This window comes from Fundulus heteroclitus, chromosome 5 (assembly GCF_011125445.2).
Source record: "Fundulus heteroclitus isolate FHET01 chromosome 5, MU-UCD_Fhet_4.1, whole genome shotgun sequence".
NCBI lineage: Eukaryota > Metazoa > Chordata > Actinopteri > Cyprinodontiformes > Fundulidae > Fundulus > Fundulus heteroclitus.
In genome coordinates, this window is record NC_046365.1 from 26,545,212 (window position 1) to 26,572,841 (window position 27,630).

At 41.3% G+C, this 27,630-nt stretch overlaps 1 protein-coding gene across 5 annotated transcripts in view; it reads left to right on the forward strand.

Annotated features, from left to right (window-relative positions):
* crebbpa (CREB binding protein a) overlaps positions 1–27,630 on the forward strand; it is a 56,039-nt gene that overhangs the window by 2,287 nt on the left and 26,122 nt on the right. For 4 of the 5 annotated variants that reach the window (XM_036137312.1, XM_036137313.1, XM_036137315.1 and 1 more), the window contains exons 2-4: positions 13,464–14,194; positions 23,985–24,252; positions 27,421–27,534. In XM_036137312.1, coding sequence (XP_035993205.1) covers positions 13,464–14,194; positions 23,985–24,252; positions 27,421–27,534 — 1,113 coding nt within the window. The remainder of the gene's footprint in view (positions 1–13,463; positions 14,195–23,984; positions 24,253–27,420; positions 27,535–27,630) is intronic. The other variant, XM_036137314.1, reaches the window with a different exon arrangement.

A 27,630-nucleotide genomic window follows, 5' to 3' on the forward strand; every position in this document is an offset into this window, starting at 1 on the left:
TGTTTTTAAAAAGGGGGGTTACAGGCAACATTATAAGTGTAGGAACTAGGAAATGTAGTCTAAACTTTTTTTTTTTTTTTTTTTTTTGAAAGAGCAATTAAAGAGCTTTCAAGTGACACCAAGATCGAGGGTTTAGGTGACAAATCAGTCCCTCCAGGATGTTATGATCTTTTTTTGTGTGTGTGTGTGATTGTTTTGGCTCTAAAATGACTAATTTTGCCACAACCTTTTCAAAAAAGTTGCACTTTTTTTCCCCCAAGATCCATTTTTTTCTATAACATTGTCATTGCAGAAGAAATTTAAAGTGCTGCACGTAACCTTCCCCTCCAAAAAAAAAAAGACAGAATCTCAACACGTAGTAAGGCAGCATCTGTGAGACAGACCAGAATCACCTTTTTCCAGGGGTGCAGTGGGTATGTTTAGTATGCATCTCCCCTCCACATCTGGGGTCTCACCAGGTTTAACGGCAGCTGGCTTCTGCGCTAGGTTTCTAGCTGGTCAAGCGTGCTCAGGTATTGGTGTAGAAGCTGATGAAGTCCTGATACAGCTCCCCCATTGATAGCATTTTCCACGAGGTCCACTTTGGGAGAGGGGAATGTGGACTGCAGTGCAGGTAGAAACCAAATTCTTCACACATCTGAAAAAGGAAGTGGATATATGTGCATGTATATTCTAAATGCAGTAAACCTGTTTGAGTTATCCACAGCACAGTAACCCTTATAAAAACGTGATGATTGCTTAGTATTGTTTTTTTTAATCATTCATGTTGTAATTCATTTGTTTCTCACACATAGCAGCAAAACTGCTTGACCAGCACACACTGAAACATAGAGAAGTACATCTCTCTAACCTTCCAAATATACATATATTACGTTTTCCAAATACGGACATCATACTTGCCTTGTTTCTTTCAGCCCTTGCAGCTACATGGAGGCCACAGCCTCTGTGCTCCATGCTTTTCAGCCATTCCCCTCGCACGTTTTGTGGTAGAAAGGCGCTCGTGAAAGCGGGGATTTTCGTCCGTGTTTCCACCATGATGTCTGACGCTTTGCAGAACCTGTGTGTTTTAGCCGTGATATCAGATAGGCAAATTTGACCGTTCAGCATTGCCAATGTTTTCATCTTTCAGGTTCAGCTTCAAAAGCATGAGAACAGGAAGGGGGGATAGTAGGGGATAATATGATTGGTCAAAATTCAGCTAAGTTGCAGTGATTGGTCAGAGAAGGAGGAGAATACGGCAAACACTAAGGTGATTGATCAGAGATGTGGAAAAGTTACAGCGAATGGCGAAGGTTGGAAGTTAGTCGCAAATTTGCGAATGATTGAATCTTGCATTAATATTTGCAATTGTGAATTTGCAACATACTGGAGGGACCGATGAATGAAGTCACCTGCCAGCTTCAAAGTGTCAAATCAAATAACCCATAACCCTCATTTTACATGATAACTGTTGACCAAAAACCGCCAAATATTTAGCCACAACACTGATGCTGATTTCCAGTTGTCTACCGGTTCTGACCTGCGGACATAGGTTTTTTTTTATTTTCTTTCTCCCTGTAAGGTCTATGAACGCATAAAAAAAAAGAAAAACACATGCAGCTGCTTTTAGTTTCAAATCGAGCGGAAAACAAGGGGATCTCACAATTATTCCCACTTTATGCTTTTACGCTTCACCCAGGGCTGGGCAATATAGGCCGATAAAATAAAAATGTATTATACCAAAGCCGATTAATCAAATTTTTTCTTCCTTTTTGTTTCACAATAAATTAAATAATAATAAAAAAAACTTGCTTTTATGTCAGCGTTTCATCTGGGAGTTGACCTGAATTCAAAATGCAACTAAATACGAGCTGTGAAACATGCCTGTAAAACAAGATGGCGGCCCTGCCGTTGTAAACAATGAAAATATAACCCACTGTTTGCTGCCAGTGGTTTTACAAAATGAGCTAAGAGCAGGCTTCACTTCACTGGTGTAACTTCAAACTGACTTTAAAATTAAATACTGTAAGTAAATGCCTCGAAAAAAAGAGAAAAGGGTTTTCTCTTAACAATATTTTGACAATATATTTTCCTAAACATATTCAGCACCACATGCTGTTCTCTTCATGGAATCCCAGTAAGGGTATTGGTCCTACCTTGACCTTTTTATTTGACGTTTTAATACTCTTCTAAAAGTCCATGGAAGTGCATGCTCCTGGTGTATGGGTTCGTAGATGGAAAATTGTGAGTTTTTATGTTTTGTTTTGATGCATTGAATAAAAAAAGGGCGTGGTGTCAGGTGTAGTTTTATCCCTGAACTACTTCTTAAACTCACATAAGAGTTGGGTGAGAAACAGCTCAGATTTCTGGCCAGGTGTTTGATTGTTTTATGTTTATTTTGAACTTCTGCTTCCAGCTCATGTTCTTTGATCAGTGTCCAAGCTTTTAAGAAATATGTTCGACTCGTTACATTCCCTTTATCCAGCCCAAATTTCACATTCCTTCCTGTAGAATATATTGTTTATCATTAAAAACAGTGACGGACGGAGGAAACAAAAAGACCCTTTTCCTTAAAGGCACATAGCCACGTTAGTTTACTTTTTTGTTGTTGTTTTGTACGTCAGTAGCTTACTCTTGTTGTATACAGAGTTTGTATGAAAGATTATCATGTCCTGCTGGTGTATTATTTTGCCATTTTACGTTTTGTTTTTCCTCAATTTGTTAGTGAATAACGCCCTTCACCTGGAAAAAAACAATAACTGTAACCTTTGTTCATCGCATTGTTTGTTAATCACTTTGTTATGTGTAATGTGAACTGGAGTAGCCAATGAGAAATTTTGCCCCAGTAACACACGGTCACAATAAACACTCTTGAACCTTGAATCGTGGTTATTTATAATAACAGAAGTACGACACTGCGCATGTGCAGGACAGAAGCATCTAAGGGCTATTAGCATCTCCCAGCAAACTGTGAGTAAACATCCTTATTTATACTGTGATAATAGAAATAGCAATGCTCTTCTTAGCCTCTACAGTCTTAAGCACAAACACTATAAATAGATCGATTGATTGGTTCTCACCTTGATGCTGTATCCATTTGTGAATGGGAGATTTCTTCTTGATGTTCTGATATGAGGCTCTTAGAGTTTCTGTAGATCGGTTCGTTTAATTAATAGCGGTTGGTCTTCGATCACGCTGAGCTGCCGCTTTACCACGAGGCGTTGCAGAGGGCTGTGGCTTGGTTCGGCGTTGTTTACTAGTGATTTCTTAGTCGCCATCTCCGGTAGATGTCGCCACGTCTGTTTGTATCTGCTCGTAGCGCCCGATTTTTAGGCTAAAAAAACCCCATCAAAACACCATCTGGGTGAACGCTTGGAGCATATAGCCTTATTTGATCATAATCAACTGAAATTTGGTCTTTTTGGTATAGGCATATGACGTGGCTATTTACCTTTTTTTTTAAATAAGTTTTAACATAAAAGTTCTAAATGCTAAAATTGAGATCAAAACAAAGCATCCAATTTTTGATGGAAACTAGACCTTGTACGGGCTAACTATGCATGTTCTTGCTTATCAAGTCAGTTAACTTTGCGTAGAAAGATGGCTGAAAAACATTGCATATTTTATTTAGTTGATTTAAAAAAGAATCTTCTTACCCAAAGTAACTTAAACACAATTTTGTTGAACTAAGGCTTCTGCAATAACACCCCCCCCCTCTATTTAGCTAACGAGTTATATTTTAGAGCTTCCCCATATATATATATATATATATATATATATATATATATATATATATATATATATATATATATATATATATATATATATATATATATATATATATAATCACAGTTGTCATCGCTTTATCGGTTTGTGCAATATCTCAAAGAACTGCTTGGAGGCAATATTTGGTAGGATAGTCTGTTTCAAGTGACGGGCATTCATGCTCTGCATCTTTAGAATATATTTTCCAGTTGGGTGGGCTCTAACTGCCCTTAATGCTCACTCCTGTTGTTTATGTTAAATGGCTGAGATACCAAAGCTCCCGGGGATTGCTGGGGACATTGTGTAGTTGCAAAGAAAGAAAATAATCAAACGAGTCAATGTCGGCACCATTTTCGGCAGTGGCGTTGCATTTGCATATTTTCTTAATAGCATGCAGTCTTGCTGGGTGTGTTGACGTTTTCAACAGAAATTAAAAAAGCCGCAGCTCTCTGTATCAGGTAGTCACTGATGGCTGCCACAGGAGTCCCTGGTTTAGTGCTGAGACAAAGGTAAATTGGAAAAACTTAACTTTACTGCTTATATTTGTAAAGTTGCATTAGAAGATCCGGCCCTCCCACCCAAAAACGGTTCTGCTAATGATCGACTGAGAGTTGTTAAATGAAAGGTCGTGTGCCATTGTCCTGTCGATGGGCAACGCTATGGGGAGGTGAGACTGAGACGAGCGCTTAAAGATGGAGCTCAGAGCAGCTTCTGAGCTCAAACACTAGACGTGTGGTACTCAATCAGCCAGAGATGGAAATTAGATGATTAGAGATTAGATTTGTTCCCGATTGGCTCCGACTTAAAAAAAAATCTTTCCATGAACCGCATCAAAACTAAGAATGCTTTTCATAAGCTTCATAAAAGAAATGGCTTTCTGGCGTAAATTGGGATAATCTTGTAACCGCTTTCATGTATTGGAATATCTGAGCTGTTATGTCATCTGTAAGAAAACTTCTTGCAGCTGTTTGTGTGGCAGCTCAAACCAGAAGCATCTGGTCAGATGCAATTCGCCCGTGTTGTCTCCATCCACGCAGTTTCACATCTTCAAAATATACACTTGAAGGAATCAAACGAGCAAGAGTGCAACAATCGCTTGTACTTTGGTTTATTTAAGTAGCTAGTCTAACTAGCTACTACTTGCTCAGCCCGTCAGGGTATCGGCTTGGGTCGCCGGCCACTCGCTGCTTGCTAGCTTTAGTTTTAAAACTGTGACACCATGATGCTTTTTAACTTTAGGAAACCTTGTGACCTTAGAAAAGGTGTTGTACCAGCTCACCTGCATCTTTCTCTCTTGAAACCGTAATATTGTAAAACCTTAATATGTCTTAAAACCAGTAATTGGCCATTGTCTAAGTGAAAGTAGGGGTGGGCAATATGGACTTTAAATTTCATCACAGTAGAGCTGGGCGATATGGAAAAAAATCATATATCATGATATGGACTATTTTATATCACAATAACAATATATATTGCAATATGCCCCAATTAAGTAAGTTTTCAGCAAATCTCTGAAAAATATGACAAAACATAATTGTTTACTTTTTTCCAACTTTATTTTGAAGTGACATTTATAGTACTGTCACAAATTACAAAAATAAATTGTAGTGCAGTAACATAAATACATAAAATGAGGCAGAGGTAGCGCTACAGTACCCTTCACATTTTTGTTTCAAAATCCTACAGGTTTTTAAATTAAATTACCAAAATAAATAAATAAAAGTGCACTAATGTTTAGTTTAAGTTTCGGAGTAGAAAAGCACACATTTTTGAACGAACGTTAGTTACAAGTTTCTGAAATATTTAATCTTGTAGTGCAAAGTTTGCATACCATAACGGCAATATAGATTATCGAAACTTTTTTGGTAAAAGTGCTTCATCTTGGGTTGCCGGTGTAGCTGTCTCTGTTTGTTGCGAGCACGGGTTTAAGACTTCAGCCTCCTGCGTCTCCATCTCTCAGCTCTCATGAGTTAAGTAACGTAAAGCATGTCGCAAACCCGCGTGTGAGTCAAAAGCCGTAAAGCAGCGTCATGTTGCAAAACCACAAGACGGCGCTTTGTGAATTTAAAATAAATAAATCTTGTTTATCACTTATAAACTGTGTGTAGGCTACGTGACTACACTAATAAGTTTGTCGTAGTCTACATTGGGGAATATTTGCTTGAATACGAGATAAAATGGTGGTAGAAACGATAGAAACGATAGAATAGAATTAGCACTGTAGACACTTTTCTATCGTCCGTACGATATGTATCGTTCTATCGCCCAGCCCTACATCACAGTATATTGTGGTACTGTTGTGATAACAAAAAAAGTGACTGTAAAAGACCATTTACAGCTTCTTGCAGTCTTTTGCAACCGTGAGTCAATTATATCCCAATAAACGCAAATACAGTACTTAAAAGCACGTTTAATAATGTAACTTACATTAAAACAAAACTAAAAACATGTTTCATCAGGACATTAGTTACATAAAGAAGTGATTTTTTTTTTTTTTTTTTTTTTTTTTACCATTAAACTGCACACAGTAACGACATTTAATTCTATTTTTGAATTTCTTGATATTTATTGATGCTTTCAAGAAACCTAAAGTAACAATCCTGACAATAACGGTAGTTTGGGGCACTAATTGCAGGGGTTCCCCCAGAAGATGGGCTAATCCTGGCGGTAGGTGTCACTGTGGGCTCTGGGAAGTGTGCGTGCTACGGAGGGGAGGGTGCGTCACGTGGCTCGATGGAGGGGCGTAACGTGGTGTGTGTCGAGCTAATGACAGCTAGCGTGTTAGCTGTCCCCGGATGGGATCTTTACTCACAGTTTTATGTCCACTGACCGGTTTAATGTCAGTGTTTTCGTGGACTCGCCTTTAAGGTGTGGCGGATAAATATAACAAAACAAAACAACATGACCGGCATAAAAACAGTGGCATTTTCTAAATATTATAACATAAATATTCACAAATGTAAAGTGCATGAAAAATATAACTCACCCTGCAACGAGGGGGTCCCATCTGGGTAATGGGAGACAGTGCTACCTGAAGTGTGTTGCTTCTGCCCAATCTACTCCATAGTTGAACTTCTTTTTCTCCTTGCAACAGTTTCTTACTTCCTTTTAAGGCTGTTGTCATTGCGCAGCCTCTTCTAGAAGTTCACAACCAATGTCTTTAGTGACGGGCAGCATCAAATCTTTAAGTGAATGTTTGTCTTTTAGCCTTTATTACAAACTTTACCACAAACCCCGACTCTCACTGGTCTTAGGGGAAACAGCGGCCAGCTGCGACTCTGGTTGAGGAAACCACACTGGCGAGTACAGAAGTTCATGCGTCACAGATTGAAAAACCGCAAGCTTAATTTTACTCTAATACACCTTCAAGGTGGCAATTAAAGCAATTAAAATTCAACATTTGTGCAGAAACATCTCTGCAACTGAAGAAAGTTATTTTAGTGTTGTCATTCATTTCATGTTTAAACAATCATCTCGTGTCACCTGACATAAATCTAGCCAGTACTCCAAACCTTGAATAACTAAATTCTTGGAGGAATCTCCTGAAAAATACCAAAGTGACCTTTATACCATCAACAATTTGTCGATGGAGATGGTTGCGATCTTCTTTGCGTAGCTGTGTTAACTCACAGGTCTGTAAAACAAGTGTGACTATAAGAAATGTCACCATTCTGGATAGTTTTTACCTTGTGCGCCCGTCGAGACCCGAATGCCACGTTTGAGTCCAGTCCTTTCACAGTAAATTAGCGGCTGCTGCACCAGCCTCTAATTTTACTCTTCTGTTGCATTTTTAGAATTTTTTTTCTTAAGTTTAGCTTAGTAAACAGGAGTTTTTAACCACAGAAACAGATGATCTGGTAGTTTTTGTTCCAAACACAGTGTATGATGATAAAACTATTGTTTAGTTAAAAAGGGTGCAGTCCTGCAAAGTGACTTTTCATTTTTTTATATAATTTTTTGTCTCCCATTAATGCTACATCCCTTCATAGGGTCAGTTTTGTTTGGCCAGTTTAATGAAAAAAAATATCATACAGCACGCCCCATGTTGAAAACACAGTTGCAACATTGAACATTACTGCATCACACTGGTTTTAAAGAAGAAACAAGCTGCAGGTTCTTTTTGAGTCCATCCATGTGGCTGCTGGTTAGGAACGATATGAAAGCTGGATGGTTCCTTCAGACTGAAACAAGCCTCTTCCACAGGGAGCACCAGCATGCTGGGTGCCTGGGGACAGATACGGACCTAGGACTGCAGATTTAATGCAGAAAAGCCGTTTTTACTTATGGAAACCTGTAGGTTCTTGTGGCCTCATCAAAGTTGAAAGTATTTTATAACAGGGCATCTCTTTTAAGTGCAGTGTGTTTTTAATTGTTAATATTAGACAATTTAACACCTTTTCATCTGTTTTTCTTTTTATTTCTTTTTCTGTCGTTTTTCTTTTTAACCTGTCCTGTCTGGGTAGCATTAAGAATTAACGTCTTAAAACCAAAAAGAGACCAACATATTTACTGCTTTCTATATAGAGCTCAGCTTTTTATATATATATATATATATATATATATATATATATATATATATATATATATATATATATATATATATATATATATATATATGCAAAAAAAAGCCACATTGGATATTATTTCAAGTTCAATTGAGAGAAACGAAAAGGTAAAAGAGAAAGAAAGAGAAAAGGATGAGGCTCAATGTTAAAAGGGAGGAAAGGTGACAAGAAGTCTGCTACTACACCTGCAGAAAGGGATATAAAACAACAAAATTAACACACAAATATTCTTATGTGCGAATACAAATACCAAATTACCTATATATGAATGCAACATAGACACAGACAAACTAATGTTGTAAACATGAAATACCCATTATATACATCTAAAGAATAAATATCCACAAATACGCCACCCTTTTTTAGTGAAAATGCCTGAAAAGGAATATGAAGAAGTCAAACTTATTTAATCATAACACCTTCTTCATCCTGTTGTCCTTCACATAAATAGTCTTCCTGACTCCCATTTGGGACACAGACTAAAATAATCGGCAGAAATGCTGAACAAAAAATTAAAGACATTAAAAAAGCTTTCTATAAACAACCACAAGCTAAACATAACATTCATTTTAGATTAACTAGGTGTTGTTGGCGCTGAAATGGGAGCTATAGTTACCATGATAACCTGTTCCTACATCTCGATCGCATGTTCTGCGTTCATTGGTGTCCATGTATGTATGTACATTGCATGTACTTTTCAGGAGTACATGCAATGCCCTTTTGGAAGGGGTCGCATTCTGGATGAAACTGAGAAATCTTTCCGCCATCCTGTGTGTAAATACAGCGCCTGAGGTTTTCTCGGTCGAAGACACCCCCAAGGCGTCAAGGAGTAGAAGGGGGTGCAATCTTGGGGGAGGAAAAAAGTAGCTGTGCTTTATGAAGCCGTGTTTTTAATGGTGTGATCACTGTGTGAAAAGTACCAGTGATGGGATTGGTTGTTGTCATCTTTATGGTGAGATCTATCTTCACAGCATCTGTGTATTTGTCCTTTAGTTGCTGCTTGTTCACTCATCTTGGTGGCATGCTGGCAAACAAATGTCATGTCAAAGCACTTTAAATGACAAACAGATCTGATTCACATCCAGTCATATTAAACATATAATCAAAATCAGTCCACTTCATACTTTACAGTCCTATCGTATACACAGATTTAGACTCAGTGACTCAGTATAGTTGTTTTAATACAATATGGTTGATTGGGTCTACGCACATCAAGTAGTTCACTTGGCAGAACTCCTTTCTCCCGACTAAAGATGTAGTGGGGTGGGGGGGGGGGAGGGGGGGCAGAAACAACTTTTAACAGTAAGCCCTTTCCAACTCAAACAGGCTCAGAAGAGTTTCTCACTACTTACTGAGTTTGGAAAAACACATTTGTTGCTCTTGAACAGTGAATTGCCTCGAAACACATTTTCCCTAATAACGTCTTGTTCAATCTTCTCTTAAAATAACTTGAGAAAGTAGGCTGTTATAGAAAAATAAACACCAATTAAAAGTAATTTAGTGCCCTTCACCGAGTAGCAAGTCTTGCATATGTTTTTTTTTTTTTTTGTTTGTTTTTTTTCCCGCCATTGTGCCTGTCTTTAAATCCCAAATGTTCCCACACAGAATAAAATTTGGCTTGCAAAACACTGTCGCTGGTGTCTTTTGCTTTTGCTGGTTGTTTTGCCCCTTTCCCGTTTCTTCCCTTTTGGTTTTGGTCGTTTCGTGCCGGACTTATTCTGGTATGAAATGGTACCGTCCACGGTGCGATGTGTCGTACCTGACACAGTGACGGTGCCGACGCTCCTCTTTCTGTCCTCCTCCCGTTGGCTGTTATCGGAAAAAAAACGCTCAAAGAACCTGGGTTCATTCTCCAAAAGAGGCCGGAGCGAACATCATGCAGTAAACACCACAAAATAAAAGCAGACTGTGGAATAATCACAATTTCTAGCAATAAAAAATCTAGAGCTTTGTTTTTGTTGTCATTTGGAGCCAAAAATTGGCATTGGCATTAATTGCACAGCCCTGAGGCTCAGCAGGAGTTTGCTTCCACGAGTTGAGGGGAAAGGAAAGAGTAACGTGGGAAACCAACACAATAGCTCCGGTTTAAGAATGCGTTTGAATTAGGGATGCAAATCATCAATTAGTGAAGTTTATTGATCTTATCGATCAACGACTGATTAATTGCTAGGCAGCCTTTTTTTTTAAAACCCTAAATCACCTTTAGTATCAAAGTTATCTTTAAAATCAGTATATTCTGACCTCTCCATGCTTTGGAAAGAAGTGCATCAATATATTGTAACTTAAATACTGAATAAATAAATGTTTTTTCCCCACACATTATTAAAATTAGACGTATTTATAAAATATAACAAAACAGGAACCTATTAAGTTACTGAATAGAAACAAGATGAATAGAAAAAAATGTGAAACGCATAATCCTTACACAACTGTGCTTTTGGCACGTGTTTTTCTATCATGTTACTTTTTTTTTCTTTTGTGTAATGCCCTCCACTTTTCCATCATCACATCCTCGCCCTCCAAGCACATGAGCAAGTTTTGGCTGAGAAGTTGCCGCTGCTCCGCCATGCAGCACGGTTGAATTCGTCAATTTATTAAAATTATTGTTGGTTTGGATCACTAGTTTGAATATTGTCTGCTGTATCTCCTTTGTTGGTTTAACTTTAAAACCAGATCTTCTACAGATGTCAAAATCGGATCTGGTGTCTGCTGCAACATATTTGAACTTTTTTTGTCTTAAGTTACAGGAGGTTGCCTTTTGAAATACTGGAGCTTGTAAAAGTCCTGGATTGTGAAATAAATAGAATCTTGTGTAGCTGGTTTTAAGCACTTCTACATTTTTTTTGTTTTTTTTTTGTTTGTTTTATCTGCAATATTAGGAGACTAGTTGTCCTCTACTTCACCTAGCTTAACTTAGACCTTTTTACTTTTGTATACACACACTTAATATTGGTTCCACTATTGGGCCAAAACAGCGAACTGATGATTTCTTATTAAAAAAGGTGTTCTGTCAGAACAGTCGACAAATATTGCTTTAAACTACGGCAGCAGCTGACGATTGTTTTAGTAATTGAGGACTCTTATCGATTATTCTTATTGTGCAGATAGTTATTGCAGCTACTTAAGGTCATTTAAGTAGCTGCAAGTAGCTGTGCAATACAAATACATGAAAAGTAAAATGCAAATGAAAAAAATCCTTATATTTAAAAGCAACAATTTATGATTAAAATGCCATAACATGGCATGTATTTAGTGTATGTTTCAATACTTGCAGCAAAGGGTACATCTGCAGCTAAAATGGAAGCGTAATAAACTCTTATATTTCAAATCCCACTTTCTGTTTCCTCTTGTTCTGTAGACAGGCACTCTTTTAGCTCATGAACATTTCTTAATTTAGGTTCTTTTTTTAGCCTTACATTTTACCTTAACTGCACAAATATTAACGGTTTGTGTGTTGAAAACCTTTTTGTGTTCAGTCGTGTGGGTTTTTCTATGAGAAGCCTTAGAATTGCCTAAGTTTGTGTATTTATTCTAATTCAAAAGACATTTTTTCAGTTTAATATTTATTCGAACCTTTTTATTTTTTGCACAAACTTAACACAAAAAAGGAAGAAAAAAAATCCACAGAACAGAACTGAACCCTTGCGCTTGTATCCCAGAGGTTCTGGGTTCAACTCCCACAGACTGCCACTCTGGGTCCCTGAGCAAGACCCTTAACCCCAGATTGCTCCGCGGGCGCCGCACAGTGGCAGCCCACTGCTCCCCAATGGGATGGGTTAAATGCAGAGAACAAATTTAATTGGAATGTACGTTGCAATGACAGTAAAAATTATTATTATTAATATAAAGATTATTATTATTATTATTATTTAGCAGTGAAGGAACTCTGCTTTGTTGTTGATGCGTTGCTTTTGGTCTCACTCATAGTTGAACTACAGGAGAACCAACGCACTCTCTGCTCACCGCTTTCACTTTGGAGCATCTGCGGCCCTCTCTGTTTTCATTTTTTGGTACGGTCCCGTATCCTCGCGTGTCGTCGGCCATCGTGCTGGCGGATCAAAACAAAGTTCTGCCATGAGCAGAGCGGGGGCTGAGCGCAGGGAACCAAGCAGGGACGCGGGCCGGCTCCTCTGATTTTACCACAAAGCGTCTTCTCTCTGAGCCGCATCTTTTGCGCACGAAATCACCAGCTGCACACATCTGTTGTTTACCGTCACTAAAAATGCGTCTTTCTGCTGGGCTTTTGTAGCGCGAGCTGATAAGAAATGCCTGGCTTGGTCAAGAATTGACACACGGGGGGTGTGGTGCGGGTGTCCGACGCTGCAGCGGATGTCTCCAGCTCACGCTATTATAGATTACCCATTTACTTTAGAGACACTGTGCTGTGTACCTATCTGTTGACTTTAAATTGATTTCCCCCCCCCCCCCTCCTCAATAGCTGATTGCACTTGGCATCCACGTGTCAGCAGCGTGGGCCACATTAGCGACTAACGGTGCTGCTGTGTTGTAGTTCAACAGAATTTAATGAGCCCTCAAGGCTGATACTTTGCCTCCAAGGAATTTTAGTAAACAAATTCCTCGAGTCATTCCAGGAAACGTTTCAGCCCGACTTTAAACAAGTTATGCGTCTCCAGGCCCTTTTAGTATTTTGCATTTCGATGGAAAACGTTTGGCTGCAGCTCCGGTTAGGGTCGTCTTGTTGGAAGGCGAACCCTTGTTCCTGGCATTAAGCCTTTTGCAGCCGCTTGCAGGGTTTCTTTCAGTTTTTTTTCCCCCCACTACACAAGTACGAGCCATTTACCATTTGGCTCCATCAGCTCTGACCTCTCTCATTGTCCCTCTCTAGGCAGAAGCAGAGCGTCCCCAAAGCATGATGCTACCGCCAGCGTGTCTCCCAGTTAGGATGGTGTGTTGACGGGTGCCAGCTGGTTTTAGTTTTCTACATAAAACCCCATTTAAAAAAGCTAAATTCTTCCTTTTTTTTTTCCATGCCGCAGTAATAACGCCTCGCTTATAGATTAATTAAACCACATGGAAGCGGCTCATGCCTTACCCACACAAATCACTGAAGCTTTCTCCGTTTGCGTATTACTTTTCATTCCCCATTGAGCTCTTTGTTCATTTTCTGTTTTTATTCTTTCTCTCCTTCCATAGATCTGGGGTCTTTGCCCTGGGACGATTTGGAGAATGACCTTCCAGATGAGCTGATCCCTAACGGAGGAGAGTTGAACCAGCTAAGCGGCTTGCCTTCGAATGGCGGAGCAACACCCGGAGGGGGCGGACCCGGCGGTGCGGCAGGAGGTCTCGGTGGGGGCGCCTCCGTCGTTCCGGACGCAGCCGCCAAGCACAAGCAGCTCTCGGAGCTTCTCCGAGCCGGCAGCACCTCCAGCATCACCGGCGCCGGGCTCAACTCAGCAAGCCCTCAGCCCGGCGGCATGGGCCCGCAGCTCGGCACGCCCCTGGGCAAAAGCCCGCTGGGCCAGGGTTCTCCTAACAGCCACTCGTCCCCTCAGGGCCAAAAACCAGGAACGCCAACCGGAGTGGTCGGACAGAACAGCAACAATAACGCTGCGGCGCTGGGTTTGAGCTCAACAGGATTCAGCCAAGCTATGATGAATAACAGCCCGGGCCACGCGGGACTACTAGGCCAGGGAGGGCAGCCTCAGGCCGGCCAGGTGATGAACGGCGGCCTCGTGCCCAGCGCCGGCAGGGGGCGGGGCGCCGGCGTGGCAGGTATGCAGTACCAAGGCGCGACGATAGCGGGAAGCGCGCCCGGACCGGGAGCATCTGGGAGCGCGTTGGTGGAGACTCTCACCCAGGGGGGACAGCAGATGGGAGCGCACGCCGCCCTCGGTGCGGCCCAGCAGGCCGGCAACATGAGCAAGGTGAGTCACGCTGCCGGTAAAACGAAATCTAGTTGTGTGGCACGTTCGCGTTTCCGCCGACAGGATCTCTGGGCAAACGTGGAAGAATGTTTCTTCCTGTGAGTTATTTTAATAGAGTTGTTTGTGGCGTTTTAAACAGTTAATCAAGACTTAATTAAAACCGTTTCGCTTTGTGTGGATTTACTAAACCCGGTTATTGACGATGTGTCCTCTGTACCTGAGTGAAGTTGCCCCCCCCCCACCCTCTTCAAATCAGACAAAATTGTTGCCAAACGTTTGTGCCGGTTTGTCCAGCAAAAATTTTCGTTTGTGCCGCTATCATTTTAAAGATATAAACAAATGTTTTTAGAGGTCAAAAGGTCAACCAGCCCCCCCCCCACACACACACACACACACACACACACACACACACACACACACACACACACACACACACACACACACACACACACCTTTATCAAATCAAAATTGGTGTCAAACGTTTGTGCTGGTTTGTGCAGCAAAAGCTTTCGTTTGTTGATTGACACCAATTTCATTTGATTTGAAGAAGGTGGGGGGGCTGATTGACCTTTGATTACCTCTAAAAACATTTGTTTATATCTTTAACATGATAGCGGCACAAACGAAAATTTTTGCTGCACAAACCAGCACAAACGTAGCACAAACGTTTGGCACCAATTTTGTCTGATTTGAAGAGGGTGGGGGGGGCCAACTTCACTCAGGTGTCCTCTGTGCTTGGGGTGCCCCGTTCATCCCGTGTTGCTTAATTGGTTTAATGCCGTAAATCATGTCTATTTAAAATAACCGATCTTATTCCTGCTGGAAGTTTCTAAACTTATACTGAGCGACTCTGTTCTGTGCTTTTATTTTTGATGTCCAAACCTTTTTTTTAAACCACATTATTACAAAGTATGATTACACTATGATAATATTCTTATTCCACTCATTAAGGCTAAACCGACCAGGTGATGAGAGGCACCTGTTTGGAAAGCGCTGCTCTCCTTTATAGCAGGAAACAGGCAAGATGCTGCTTAGACGTGGTGCCAGTATACGTCAACACATTTGCTCCTATTTAAAGCACCGGGTGCGTTTGAACAGCCTTTAGGGATTCCCCCTCTGGACGTCCTCCACACGTCAACACATTCCTCAGGTGAATGGTGCTAGACGTGAACCACACCCCCGCCTGGTTTGGTTATCAGAGCGTGCTGCGTAAGCACACAGGGCCTGTGAATCAGCGGATCACACCGTGTGACGTAACAGGACAACGTTATTGGTAATTGGGGCGTTCCTGGTTTTTCTTTATTGCAGAACTGCGGTCTAAAAAAGGGGCGGGTTCGTGTTTCAGGGGATTTTACGTCACAGCTTGATTTAGCAGGGCAGGTTTGTTACTGCTTTTGATGAATTTCTGCTCCAACTCTAGTCTGGGTCCGCCTTTTGTTAGCATTCTAACACTCCTTTTTATTATTAGGCTCATTAGCCGCAATTAACTTTACAACTGAATGAGAGAATAATTGGTTGGGGGCTTTGGGTCATCCTGCCTGTTGACCAATAGGCATCCTCCGTATCCGTAGTGGAACGCAGCCGTTGATCGCGTGGCGTTACTCTTAGCTAGTGGGGAAAACCTGCACTGCCGTTCATGTTGGCAGACGGCAGGGAGAACATGGACTGATGGAAAACCACAGCGGCTCCAGGGCGCTCCTATGTCAGCAGCCCGCCGGTCTGACCTTGTAGGATTTTAACTCAACTTGATTGGATTCTTGTCTGTATTTAGAGAGGAGCCCATACAGGAACTTTAAGTTAGGTTTAAATTACTTTTTGCCAGAGGAAACATCAGGATCTCTGCGGTATTTATCCAGTGGGAGACTTTAGTCTATCCATGTGGTGAGTTTCTTTTTGTTTTCTTGGACAAGACAATAGCTACATTTACATTGACATAAGAAATTGGAAATAAGGACCATTCTGAATAAAAATGCTTCTTCTAAACACGTCAATTAGGGGAAAACTGGTACTCCGAATGAGACGGGTGGTTTATGCCGTTCGTTAATCTGCCCAGCGTCCATCTAAAGACTTCTTCTGATCATGTCATCCGTCTCAGGACAGGCTGCCCTGATGTTGCTCCTCCTGTAACGCAGGAAGACCAACGGCACGTGTTGCTGAGCCTGCAGCTTTATTAACGAGTACAGAAGCGTCTCCACCGTTCTTAGGTCCTTTCTGGGGGCTCAGAAGACACAGTTTGTTTTTGTTGTTGTTGTTTTTCAGCACAGATGGAAGAACATCTTCTTGTGTGGTCTTTAGAGAAATTTGATGGCACTGCATGTTAGAGCGATTCTATTCTGAATAAAGCCCGGTGCATGTAAACGCACCGCATGATCAAACAGATTGTGTGCCCATAAAAACGATGTATGCAGATTTATTTTAATTATTTATTTTTTTCAATCTGATTGAGTAAATTTGCACATGCAAACATCCGTCGATGCCAAAACACACACCGCAACTATATTAGAGAAATAAGCGTAGAAATTGGGTCGGGGCCTAGAAACCGATCAGTTCTGGAGCAAAGAGTGGCCAATCACTGACCCAGAATTCTGCCTAAATAATTAGTGGAATGTGGGTTACAGAAAACCCCCAATATATGTTTACTGTTAGGCATTTGATTCCTGTTTTCATCATTTTTGCCAACTGTTTGAATGGTTGTTCCACCCTACAAAAGTAGTTCAAATCAGTCAAATAAGAGCCACAAATGAAAATGCAGTGGATGCCCATGATAAGCGCATGTAAACTTCTGACCTGCGAGCCCCGCCTGCCGAAGGAGACCCGTTCCACTGCGTGTTCAACGTTTCAAAGAATCACACGTGTGCAAAGCTGCCCCGGATCCTGCCCCGGTCCACAAAGCAGGATGTTAATATAACGATGTTTTCACTGAACTGTTGTTGCACTAAAATAAATATCTGCTTGAACAGAGCAGCCTTTCCCCCTTCAAAATGCTTGGCCCAGGCTGCGTCTGCAGTTTGTTGGAGCGGATCGCATCAGATCGCGATAACTATGGAAGCTTTCTGCCCATAGAAGCTTTTTATCTGGTAATATCACAGCTTTACTCTCATATCATTACTGCTTTATCCTGGCAATATTATGACTTTGTTCTAATTTAAAAAAATTAGTTGAGCCCACCAGGCTTATAATGCACACTTTCATTTGCTGTAAAATATTCAAAAAGACTAAAGTAATAGCACATTTCCCTCAAGCTCTTGTAGGTTAACGCCAGTGATGGCGGGGGGAGGCACGGCTCTTTGTAAAATATCTTTGATTACTGACAGTTTTAAATGATTTTGTTTGGAGAGACGTTGGCCAGCTCCTCCTGAAAAGCCAGGCTGGCAGCAGAGCGCCCAGACGATCGCTGGCTGCTGTGCTGTCTGCCAACATGTGGAGTGTGTCTGAATGGGGAGGAGAGGCTCTCAATGGGAAGAGTAACTGAGAGTGGAGTGTTGGAGGGGGGGGGGGGGGGGGGGGGTGTTTGTGTGTGTCCTCCCTCTCAGCTGTGTTGAAAGGCTGCCAGTGTCTGGCCGTCTCAGCTGGGTCTTTTTTATCTGGTCTGCTGGAGCGGTGTCAACAGCCTGAGGAGATACGGCCTGGCATGGCAGACTCCGCTCTGGTCTCCGGCTTCATGGTGGCGAGCGCAGCAGCAAGTTAAGCAGTGTGGGAAGCAGGGCGTTACAGAAAATCAGCCCTTCTGTGGGGTTCGTTTGGTTCCCTGTGGTACATTTGTTTGTCGTTTCTTTGATTCAAATTCTGGTTATTTTTAACTTAAATTTTAGTTGTTTACAAGTGCGGTATTTTTTGGACTACAAGTTGCTCCGGAATATAAGTTGCATCAGTCAAAAAATGCGTTGTTAAGAGGGGGGGGGGAAACATAAATAAGTCGCACCGGACGGTAAGCCAAAAGATCAGCCAAGCTATGAAAAAAGTCTATCTGGCTCAACTTGTTTTATTTGATTTATTCCAAATAAAAATTGCTGCTTTTTCTCCACGTCGCAGAAATTTTATATATATATATATATATATATATATATATATATATATATATATATATATATATATATATATATATATACTTTCACTTATTTGATTTAGTTCTACAGAATTAGAGGATACTTGGGGTTCTCGCCCGCATGTTTCAGCGTAACGGGCCGTTACACTGTCGCGAAGATAATGCTGTAATTAAGCCGTTACGCTCAATCACAGCATTATCTCTCAAGCTACCTAATTTTTTTTTTTTTTTATTATTCTTTACGTATTTATCTGCTTATTTGCACATGTACGTGAGAAACATGTCTGGTGTCAGCGCTTTGAAAGCGTGTTATTTTGACAGTCGTGAGCACTTGTTTAGGTGTTCGTATGCAGGTTAATTTATTACCCCGTTTACACTACCCTTTTTTAACCGAGCCAAGACCAGTCCGAGCTCGATAACCGAGGTAACTCTCGAGTGTAAAAGGACTGGTCTTGGCTCGGCTCGGTTTAACAAGGGTAGTGTAAATAGAACTTATGTCCCAAGTGCAGCCCTGATCTGGGCCTCCTTTCCAGACGGTTTCCCCCGCTGTATTATCTATAAATCGACCCATTCACATAGATGCTCAAATTGTCCCAGTTCTTCCAGCAGCGGCGCACGGACACTCGTGTCTCCTCCCTGCAGCCGCACACCTGGCCCAAGTCATGATCTGCTGCGCGAAGTCTTAAATCTAACGTGAAGAACAGCCCGAAGAATACATGCGACCCTCCTCATAGACGAGATCAACACAAACGCCTCGTACGGAGGATTTTTCCCAGGCAGACTGACAATAAGAACAAAATGCTGAACGGTGTTACATGCTAGGCTAACAGTACGACACAGATGTTTGACAGCAACATCAAAAGGTTGGTGAAGCTCCTGTGTCTGCATCAGTGACGCTGTAAACATCCCCGGAGAACATCTGCTAACGCTAGCAGCTATTAGCGTGACGGACGGGGTTCTGTCGGTCCGAGCTGCACCACGCAGCACCACGCAGCGTTTCAAGCAGTAAACCCTCTTTCCCAAAATGGATCGTTACGCTGTCAAGAAATCCTGGTGAGGACCATGGTGCATAATTTGGGATGCACTTGTAGGTGCTAAAAAAGCCCCTTTTCAGATTGATTTCTGTTCAAATCACACCTGTGATTTCCTGCTTTGCAGCTTGTTTTAAAGGCATAAAGTAAATTAAACACTTTCTTACAATCTCCTGAATGTTAAAAACAAATGACAGAAAAGTCTTGAAGTTTGGAAAAGCATAAAAGTTTGAACTGGAAACCATGTACTACGGATAAATGTCCAAGGGCCAAACCAAAAAAATTACGAACAACTGATTGTTTAATGGATTTTGAAAAGTCCAGCGACTCTGTTAATGTATTTTTGTGCATTTTCCTGCTGGAATCACTCGCCGCTAACTGGTCTGTGAACTTCTTGGCTCACAGAGGAAGGAGGAGGAGAAACGTGGGATGATTGAGTTGTCAAAAAGTTGATTGCAGTCATGCCAGCAGCTTCAGTCGTGCTGTGCTGTCATGGTGCCTGAGCATCTCTGGACTAATTTAGACGTGTTCAGGGACAATTACCCTGGCACGGCTACAGTAGGGCTTGTTTTGGCAGGAGCAACGTCTTGTAGTGACAAATTGGCGCCTGAGCGGCAGAGCGTGTGGTCGGTAGGGCGGTGAAGAACGGCCATGATCCCGAGGACGACCGTGCTCAGCCACAGTTAATGTCTGTGTGTGTAAAGATGGATAATTTGTTCAGGACAGATCTGGCCCCTAAAAAAAGTTAAACTATAAAGTAGCTTACAGCGGAAGCTAAACACTGGTAAATGATATCATCTTGTCTCTTATCTGTCGTCTGTAGATGGGTCCGGCCTTATTGTCAGGGTCAAAGAGGCCGCTGTCACTAGCATGCCAAATATAGTCAGTCCTTTTTAACATAGGTTTTTTTTCTTCTTTTTTTATACATTATTGTTTATTAGTAGAGAATTTTTTTTTGTTCCTTTTTGTACGGTTTTCTGTGACTTAGCAGTAAAATACTAAACCTGCAGTTGATCTTAATTACTCTATTATCAATGCCTATTAGATTGGCTTTATGGGCTATTTGGTTCAGTTTTCTCCAAAATGAATCTGCGTATTTTCATTACAGGAGGTATACTGGGGTATCCTTGAAACATTTTGGTAAAGTTCTCGATGATTTCTTAAGAATTTGCACAAGTGCTCACACACATTTGAACTCATCTGGGTGATGGTTCGGATTAATCTGCCTCCTATTTGTTGTTGAAGCAAAACAGAAACCACTGCGTAAATATAGAGGCGTAATTGGCCTGGTAGCTGCTTTCTCATATAGCCTACCAAATAGAAGGCAGTTCTGAATATATTTTTTGGACAACGCATATATTGATTATTAGGCATTGGTCAAGTCTTTATGCATACAAGCGTTTTCAAGTAAAAACATTAAACTTGATTATGTCTTACTGAGGTTTATTGTGATGAACCAACACAAAGTCATTCATGAATGTGAAGGGGAAGAAAAACAATTCATGGTTTCTTAATATTTTTAGGAATAAAAGCCTAAAATGTGCGGAAACATCTTTACTTCGACACCCCTTAGAATCCAACGCCCAGAGTTGGCTACAAAAGTCGCGCCTGTTTGTAAATGAAGTCCACCAATGTCAAGCCTTAGAGGTATTTTCACAAACATTAGCAAATAAAAAGCATCCTGAAGACTGAGGAGCACAGCAGACAGGTCAGGTCAGCTGTGGAGAAGTTAAAAGCAGGATTAGGATTAGGAAACAATATCCCAAGATAGAGCTAGGCGATATGGTCTAAAATAAATAGCACGATGATTGACGATTATTGAGCAGTTCACCTCGATAACAATAAAAGGACAATAAAACTGTCAGGAGGTTTAAACCTGCGCTGATGCACGTTCAAGAGCTTTATTGACTTTTCTATGTTGCTCTCAAACATCCATGTCGTGCTGACTGTTACACTTTTAGCGTAACTTTGACAACCCCGTGTTGTTAATACCGAAAACACAAACTTGGGCAAAATTACGTCGGTTATTAACAAATTTCGGTTCGTTGCCCAGGCCTATCCCAAGCATAGAACATCTCACTGAGCACTGTTCAATCTTTCATCCAGATTGGGAAATAATACGGCACAAAAGCTAATCTAACAAGACCTGGCAGGCTGGGCGTGGAGAGAAGCAGCCAAGATGTCTATAGTCACGCTGGAGGAGCTGCAGGGGATCCACAGCTCGGGTGGGGGCAATCTGCTGAAAGCACAGCTATTAGTTTCGTGCTCAACAAATCTGACCTTTATGGAAGAAATGCAGGATTTTTTTAACCGTCAAAGTAAAGCCTGAAGCCACGTAGAAGACGCAGCTAAGGAGGATGAAGGCACTTTGCTCAGATGAGTCCAGGATTTAATTTTCCGGCCTACATGCCAAGCACCCTGTTACGGAAAACTAACACCCTGAACGCTCTATCCCCACAACTTGCTGCAGGGATGCTGCTCTTCTCCGAGACAGGGAAGCTGGTCAGAGTTGATGGGAAGATAGATGGAGCTAAAATACAGGGCAGTCCTGGAAGAAAACCCGTTAGCTGCTGCAAAAGACTTGAGACTGGAACAGAGGTTCACCTTCCAGCACATCAGCAGCCTTAAGCAGCCTGAGCAACACTGGGACGGTTTGGATCAAAGCATATTCATGTGTTACCCCACATTCACACAGACTCCATCATCTGTGCATCAATTTCTAAATACCACATGAGCCAAACAGGAAGTCAGACCCAGGAAGAGTAAAACATACGGTGTATGTCACGATAAAGGGGGACGGGGCTGTCTGGAGGCATGAACGTCTGAGCTATGTTACCAAGAAAAATGGGCAGAAATGTCCCTTTCCACATATTTAATTTTCTTCCACTTCATAACTGTGCTTACATGCAGATGTATAGATAACCTCATCGTGATCATTTGCAACAGAACAAATATTTCACAGTAACGGTTTAAAATATAACCCAAGCAATTTATCTTTTTATTCCAACCATAACCCATTTTGCTGGCCGATCAATGTTTCTAAAAAGGATCCCGATAAACCATAAAATTGGCATTTAGAGACCTTTTTCAAATAATATGATAATGGCATAATAATGCAAGCATATCCTCTGGACGTATTAGATCAATTGGTTGCCCGCTGTCATTTGGCTTAAACCCAACTACCACACTCCAGAGGTCGTCTTCAGCTTTGACACTAATTCCATTTTCTTTTCTAACTAGCGTTTCTCTCTCAAGAGGCTCTCATGCTAGACTCTGAGCATGTGCCTACCAGACACATGGTTTAACTTCTTCTGTGCTGAGGAAACGAGAACTAAAAGCTGAGTAGACACCGGTGCACCGTACTGAAACTTTTCAATTTTATTTAAATAGCCCCAATTCACAACACATGTCATCTTAAGGCATTTTACAAAGTCAAATTCAATCAGATCATACAGACGGATCTGTCAAAAACGTTTCCTAGATTTTATCTTTTGTTATCCGATCTCAGAGAGACTGGATAACAAAATTATTGAGCCCATTTTAATTAGGGCTGTACGATTTTGGAAAATAATCTAATTGCAATTTTTTTTTATCTTAATATTGTGATTTAATGCGATTCTTTTCCCCCAGTTTAATTTGTCATGTCTTTTTAAACGTATACAAAACAACAAATCAATTTGTTTCCGTGCGAATTAGTTGCTAAAAGACCCACAGCATCTAAACTTGGAACAGAAATGATTGCGTTCTGCCTACGATATATTTCAACCAAAATTGCAATTTTGACTTTTTTCTGCATTAACCACAAGAAACAAAAATGGCCTCTAAATAAAGATGTTTGTAAACAAGGACTATTAACAAGAAGGACTAGGACAAGAACTTTTAATGTTTCTAATAATCAGAATAACATTCAAGAGAACAGCTTTTAATTGATTTGGACATCAATCGTTGTTGAACATAAAGTGAAACCAACAAGTAAGTCTATGTATTAAACTGATTGACCAGTACTTAATGCTATGTATGATTTATATAAACTCTACAACAAGAAAAAAGTTAGATTATCTCACTGCTGCAACAGTCTTCCCTTCCATGTGGAGCAAACCCACTTTAAACGTATTACTGACACCAAAAGGACGCGTCTCATTCACTAATTGTTAAATAGCCAAAAATTGCTGACCTCTGCGATTAGGAAATTGCGTTTTTTTAAATCGCGATTATATAGAAAATGCGATTAATTGTTCAGCCCTAATTTTAATCGTGTGATTAACATTTATCGTGCGATTAATTGATTTATTGTTTATCGCGACAGTCCTAATCAAAACTGAAAAGCAGAAATCATTCCTACTGCAGGTAAAATGGCTTAACATTGTTACAGGTCTTGAAAGGTGATTATGATCATTGATATCTTTGATTTTGGGGGAAAATAGGCTGGCCACCTGCTAAGGAGCCATGTTTGAAACTTAGTAGCCTTCTGGCCACCTGGCTGGCACAGCAGCAAAAGCTAGAGGAGGCGCTGTACCTCATTCCAGCACCTCCTCCGTCCTCTCATTAAGAACTTCAGAGCTTTAGGATGATGTGGTGGAAAAACCAGGATTCTCCTTTTTTTTCTTCTTCTTCATAACTTTGGTAAAACCTGATCATGGCTGTGGAACATAAAAATATGCCCTGTGCTATAATTAACCACAACGTTGACATTAGTTCCCCTTCCTGTGCTCAGCAGCTCCAGCAAGCGCCCCAGCAGCAGGCAGCGATGCTCCCCCTGGCCAACAGCGGCGGCGTGCCGGTGCCTTCGGCGGGGCCAACAGCCGATCCCGAGAAGCGCAAGCTGATCCAGCAGCAGCTGGTCCTGCTGCTCCACGCGCACAAGTGCCAGAGAAGAGAGCAGGCCAACGGGGAGGTGAGAGCCTGCGCCCTGCCCCACTGCCGCACCATGAAGAACGTCCTCAACCACATGACCCACTGCCAGGCCGGCAAGTCCTGCCAAGGTACGTCGCAACCATCGGAGGCCGTGCCAAAACGAAACGGATACCGACCAGATGTTGCTTAGACTCGCTTTGTTGCAAGCTGGGGGCGCTCCTGGCTCTAGGGTGGAGTTTGATGTCTAAAAGATTTTACCAAATCAACAAAGACCCAACTTATTGCAAATATGTTTAGACAATGTTGCTTCATCATAGCCGGACATGGAGCTACCAGCGTTCCTATGTACAGGTACAATCAGAATGCTGCGTAAAAGTGCGATGATATTTGCCGGCCGTTTCAGAAAGCAAAAGTAATTTTATAGAGATTCATTGCACACAGTGCAACGTTTCAAGTTTCTATTTCTATTATTCTTGATGATTATGGCTTGCAGGAAAAAAGAAAACCCAAAGCTCAATGTCTTAGAAAATTAGAATGTCACATTAGACTAAGTAAAAATGGGATGTTTTAAGCACAAATGTCAGTCCATTTCTATGCACTCGGTATTTGCTTGGACCTCGTCTTGCATGAATTACTGCTTTCTGTTTTAGCTGTAGTGTCAGAAAGGAATGATCAGAGACCCTAAGTTGTAGCTTTATGGATTTACTTAGTTTATTTTTATTACAATGAAACAACAGAAGTCTAGTTAATTGTAGCTCTTAGAAAAGTTGGACAATAGCACTTTAGATTAGAAACCCCCCAAGGATTTACTTAGTTCCTTCCTTTTGTTAATGTAATGTTTCTCTTTTTTTCCGATGTAATATTTCCCTCTGTAATGTTTTTCTGTTCATGTACAGCACATTGAATCGTCTTGTTGCTTTATAAAGAACCCTGCCTTGCGTACGAGTAAAGGAAGCCCAGGTCGCTTTGATGAGTGTCTTCAGGTCACCTGTAGACGACGGTGGGAGGTTATCTTGTAACCAGGGGGTGACGGTTCAAGCCCCCTGCTCAAACCGTCTCAGTTGTCGTTTCCTTGGGCAAGACACTTCACCTGCTTTGCTTGTTGGAGGCGGTCAGAGGTGCCGCCTTACGTAGCTCACCACCGTCAGGGTGTGAAAGAGTGAATGACTGAATGTGTAAAGCGCTTTGGGGTCATCTGGACTTGATAAAGTTTTATACAAGTACGGGACATTTACCCGCCTTGTCATCTTCCTCTTGACAACAGCCTTTAGATTTTCTGTGGGGTCACGGTGAGCTTCAAGCAATGTGGATCGTGCCTCTCTTCTCCAGACTCTGGGATCTTAAAGCTATTGTTGGTAATGTTGTTCAGTTTTTCTTATACTGGGTGAAATTGTCCTTCCATCCTGAAAGTAGTCAATACATTATGTATTGAGACAAAGGAGGTTAAGGAATTTGGTCTGTAAAAACTCTCACCAATCCTGTCATTGGGTCCAAATGGCAGGATCTGTCATAGTTTTTTCCCTTCTCTCACCTCCTTCTATCCCTCAAGTTGCGGGGGTTCATCTTATCTATCTCTTGTCCCACATTCCAGTCATTCTGATGCGCCTTTTTCATGCGATCTCCCTGAGGAGTGGAAGAGCAGGTAAGACGGCCTTGCGGATGCAGTTACTGTATTCAGAAAGGGACTTGGAGAAACTTCTGGAAAGATCGCAGACTCTACCTTTTTAATTTCCAGATGTGCAACAATAACTTTAATCTGAAAACAAGACTTTTGACCATTGAGCAGCAGTCTAGTTCCTTTTCTCCTTACCCCAGGCAAGACGCTTCTGTCATTGTCTCTGGTTCAGGAGTGGCTTGACACAAGGAATGTGACATTTGTAGCCCATGTCTAGGATTCGTCTGTGTGCGGTGGCTCTTGATGCACCGACTGTAGCCTCAGTGCACACTTTGTGAAGCTCAAACCAATTCTTCAATGGAGTTTGCTTGTCAGTCTTTCAAGTTCCCGATTGCTTGTGCAGCTTTTCCTAAAACGCTTCTTCCTTCCACTCAATCTTCTGTTAAAATGCTTGGATGTAGAACTTCGTAAACAACCAGATTCTTCAGCAATGACCTTTTGTGCCTTCCCCCCCTTCTGACGGGTGTCAATGACAATCTTCTGTCCAGTCAGCAGTCTTCCCCATGATTTTGTCGCCTACTGATCCAGAGTGAGAGACCGTTTAAAGGCTCAGGAAACCTTTGCAGGTGTTTTGAACTGATTAGCTGAACAGGGTGTGACATCATGAGTTCAAAAATAATAAACTTTTTTGCAGCATTCTAATTTTCTTAATGTTGGGTTTTCATCATCTGTAAGCCATAATCGTCAAAATCACAAGCAACGAAGGCTTAGAATATACCACTCTGTGTGATGATTCTGTATATGTTTCACTTTGTGAGATGACTGGCAAAGAAATTCCCCTTTTACACAATATTAAAATTTTTCAGATATACCTGTAGTCTGAAAAAGAATTACGTGATTTACGTATTTTCTAGGCGAGGATGGGTTTGGTTAAAAAAAAAAAGAAGAGTTTGGAAAATAGTTCAGACTTGATTCCTATTGCCTTTAAATTCTGTAACCCGACTTTTGATTCTTTTATCCATCATCCTATGTACCCACAATCAATCCGTCCATCCATCCGTCCATCCAGTATCCGTCCATCATCCAGCCCCAAGTCGGTCCATCCGTGCACCTGTCCGTCCGTCCTCTATAGTTTCTGGTTTGAATAAATCGAACATGTTTTAAAGCTTCAGCACTGTTGAAATACCCCCATAAATTCATAAGAAGCTTTTGTATTTCTAACTTTTTTAAGTGTTTTTTATAAGGCTGAGAACTCTGATAATTTGTCAGGAAAACTGTAATTTTAACTTGTTGCATATTTAAAAACTGGTTTGCTCACTCATGAACCGTGGAACTTAATTTTTGGAGAAAGATGGTTAATCAAAAAGTTGTGTCTAACATTATCATGTGTGCTTGATCCTATACTTAATATTCTATAGAATATTCAATATTAAGCAACTCAGTTCTAGCACCTTTTTATAGAGCCTGTTTATTTAAGCATATAATATATATGTCATATACGGATTTCCTGTGACATAAGTAGCCTATAGCCGGTTTGTCTCTTTTGGTAAAACCAAACAGCCATCCAGGGCTTAGATTTGTGGCTTTTGTCTTTGTTACTTTATTTATTTTTGTTGTGTATGTGCTAAACAGATATGGTGAAATAGTGAAGAAAACTTTCAACCTTTTTAATTCTTTGCAGTGGCTCACTGTGCGTCGTCCAGACAGATCATCTCCCACTGGAAAAACTGCACACGGCACGACTGTCCGGTCTGCCTCCCGTTGAAGAATGCCAGCGACAAGCGAACCCAGCAGCGTGAGTCGAACTGTTGCTAACCTGCTGCCCCTCACACTGTTGCCACGCAGGCACCCAACACAGAAAGCTATTGACTCTCCGTTTGACCGACGCCAG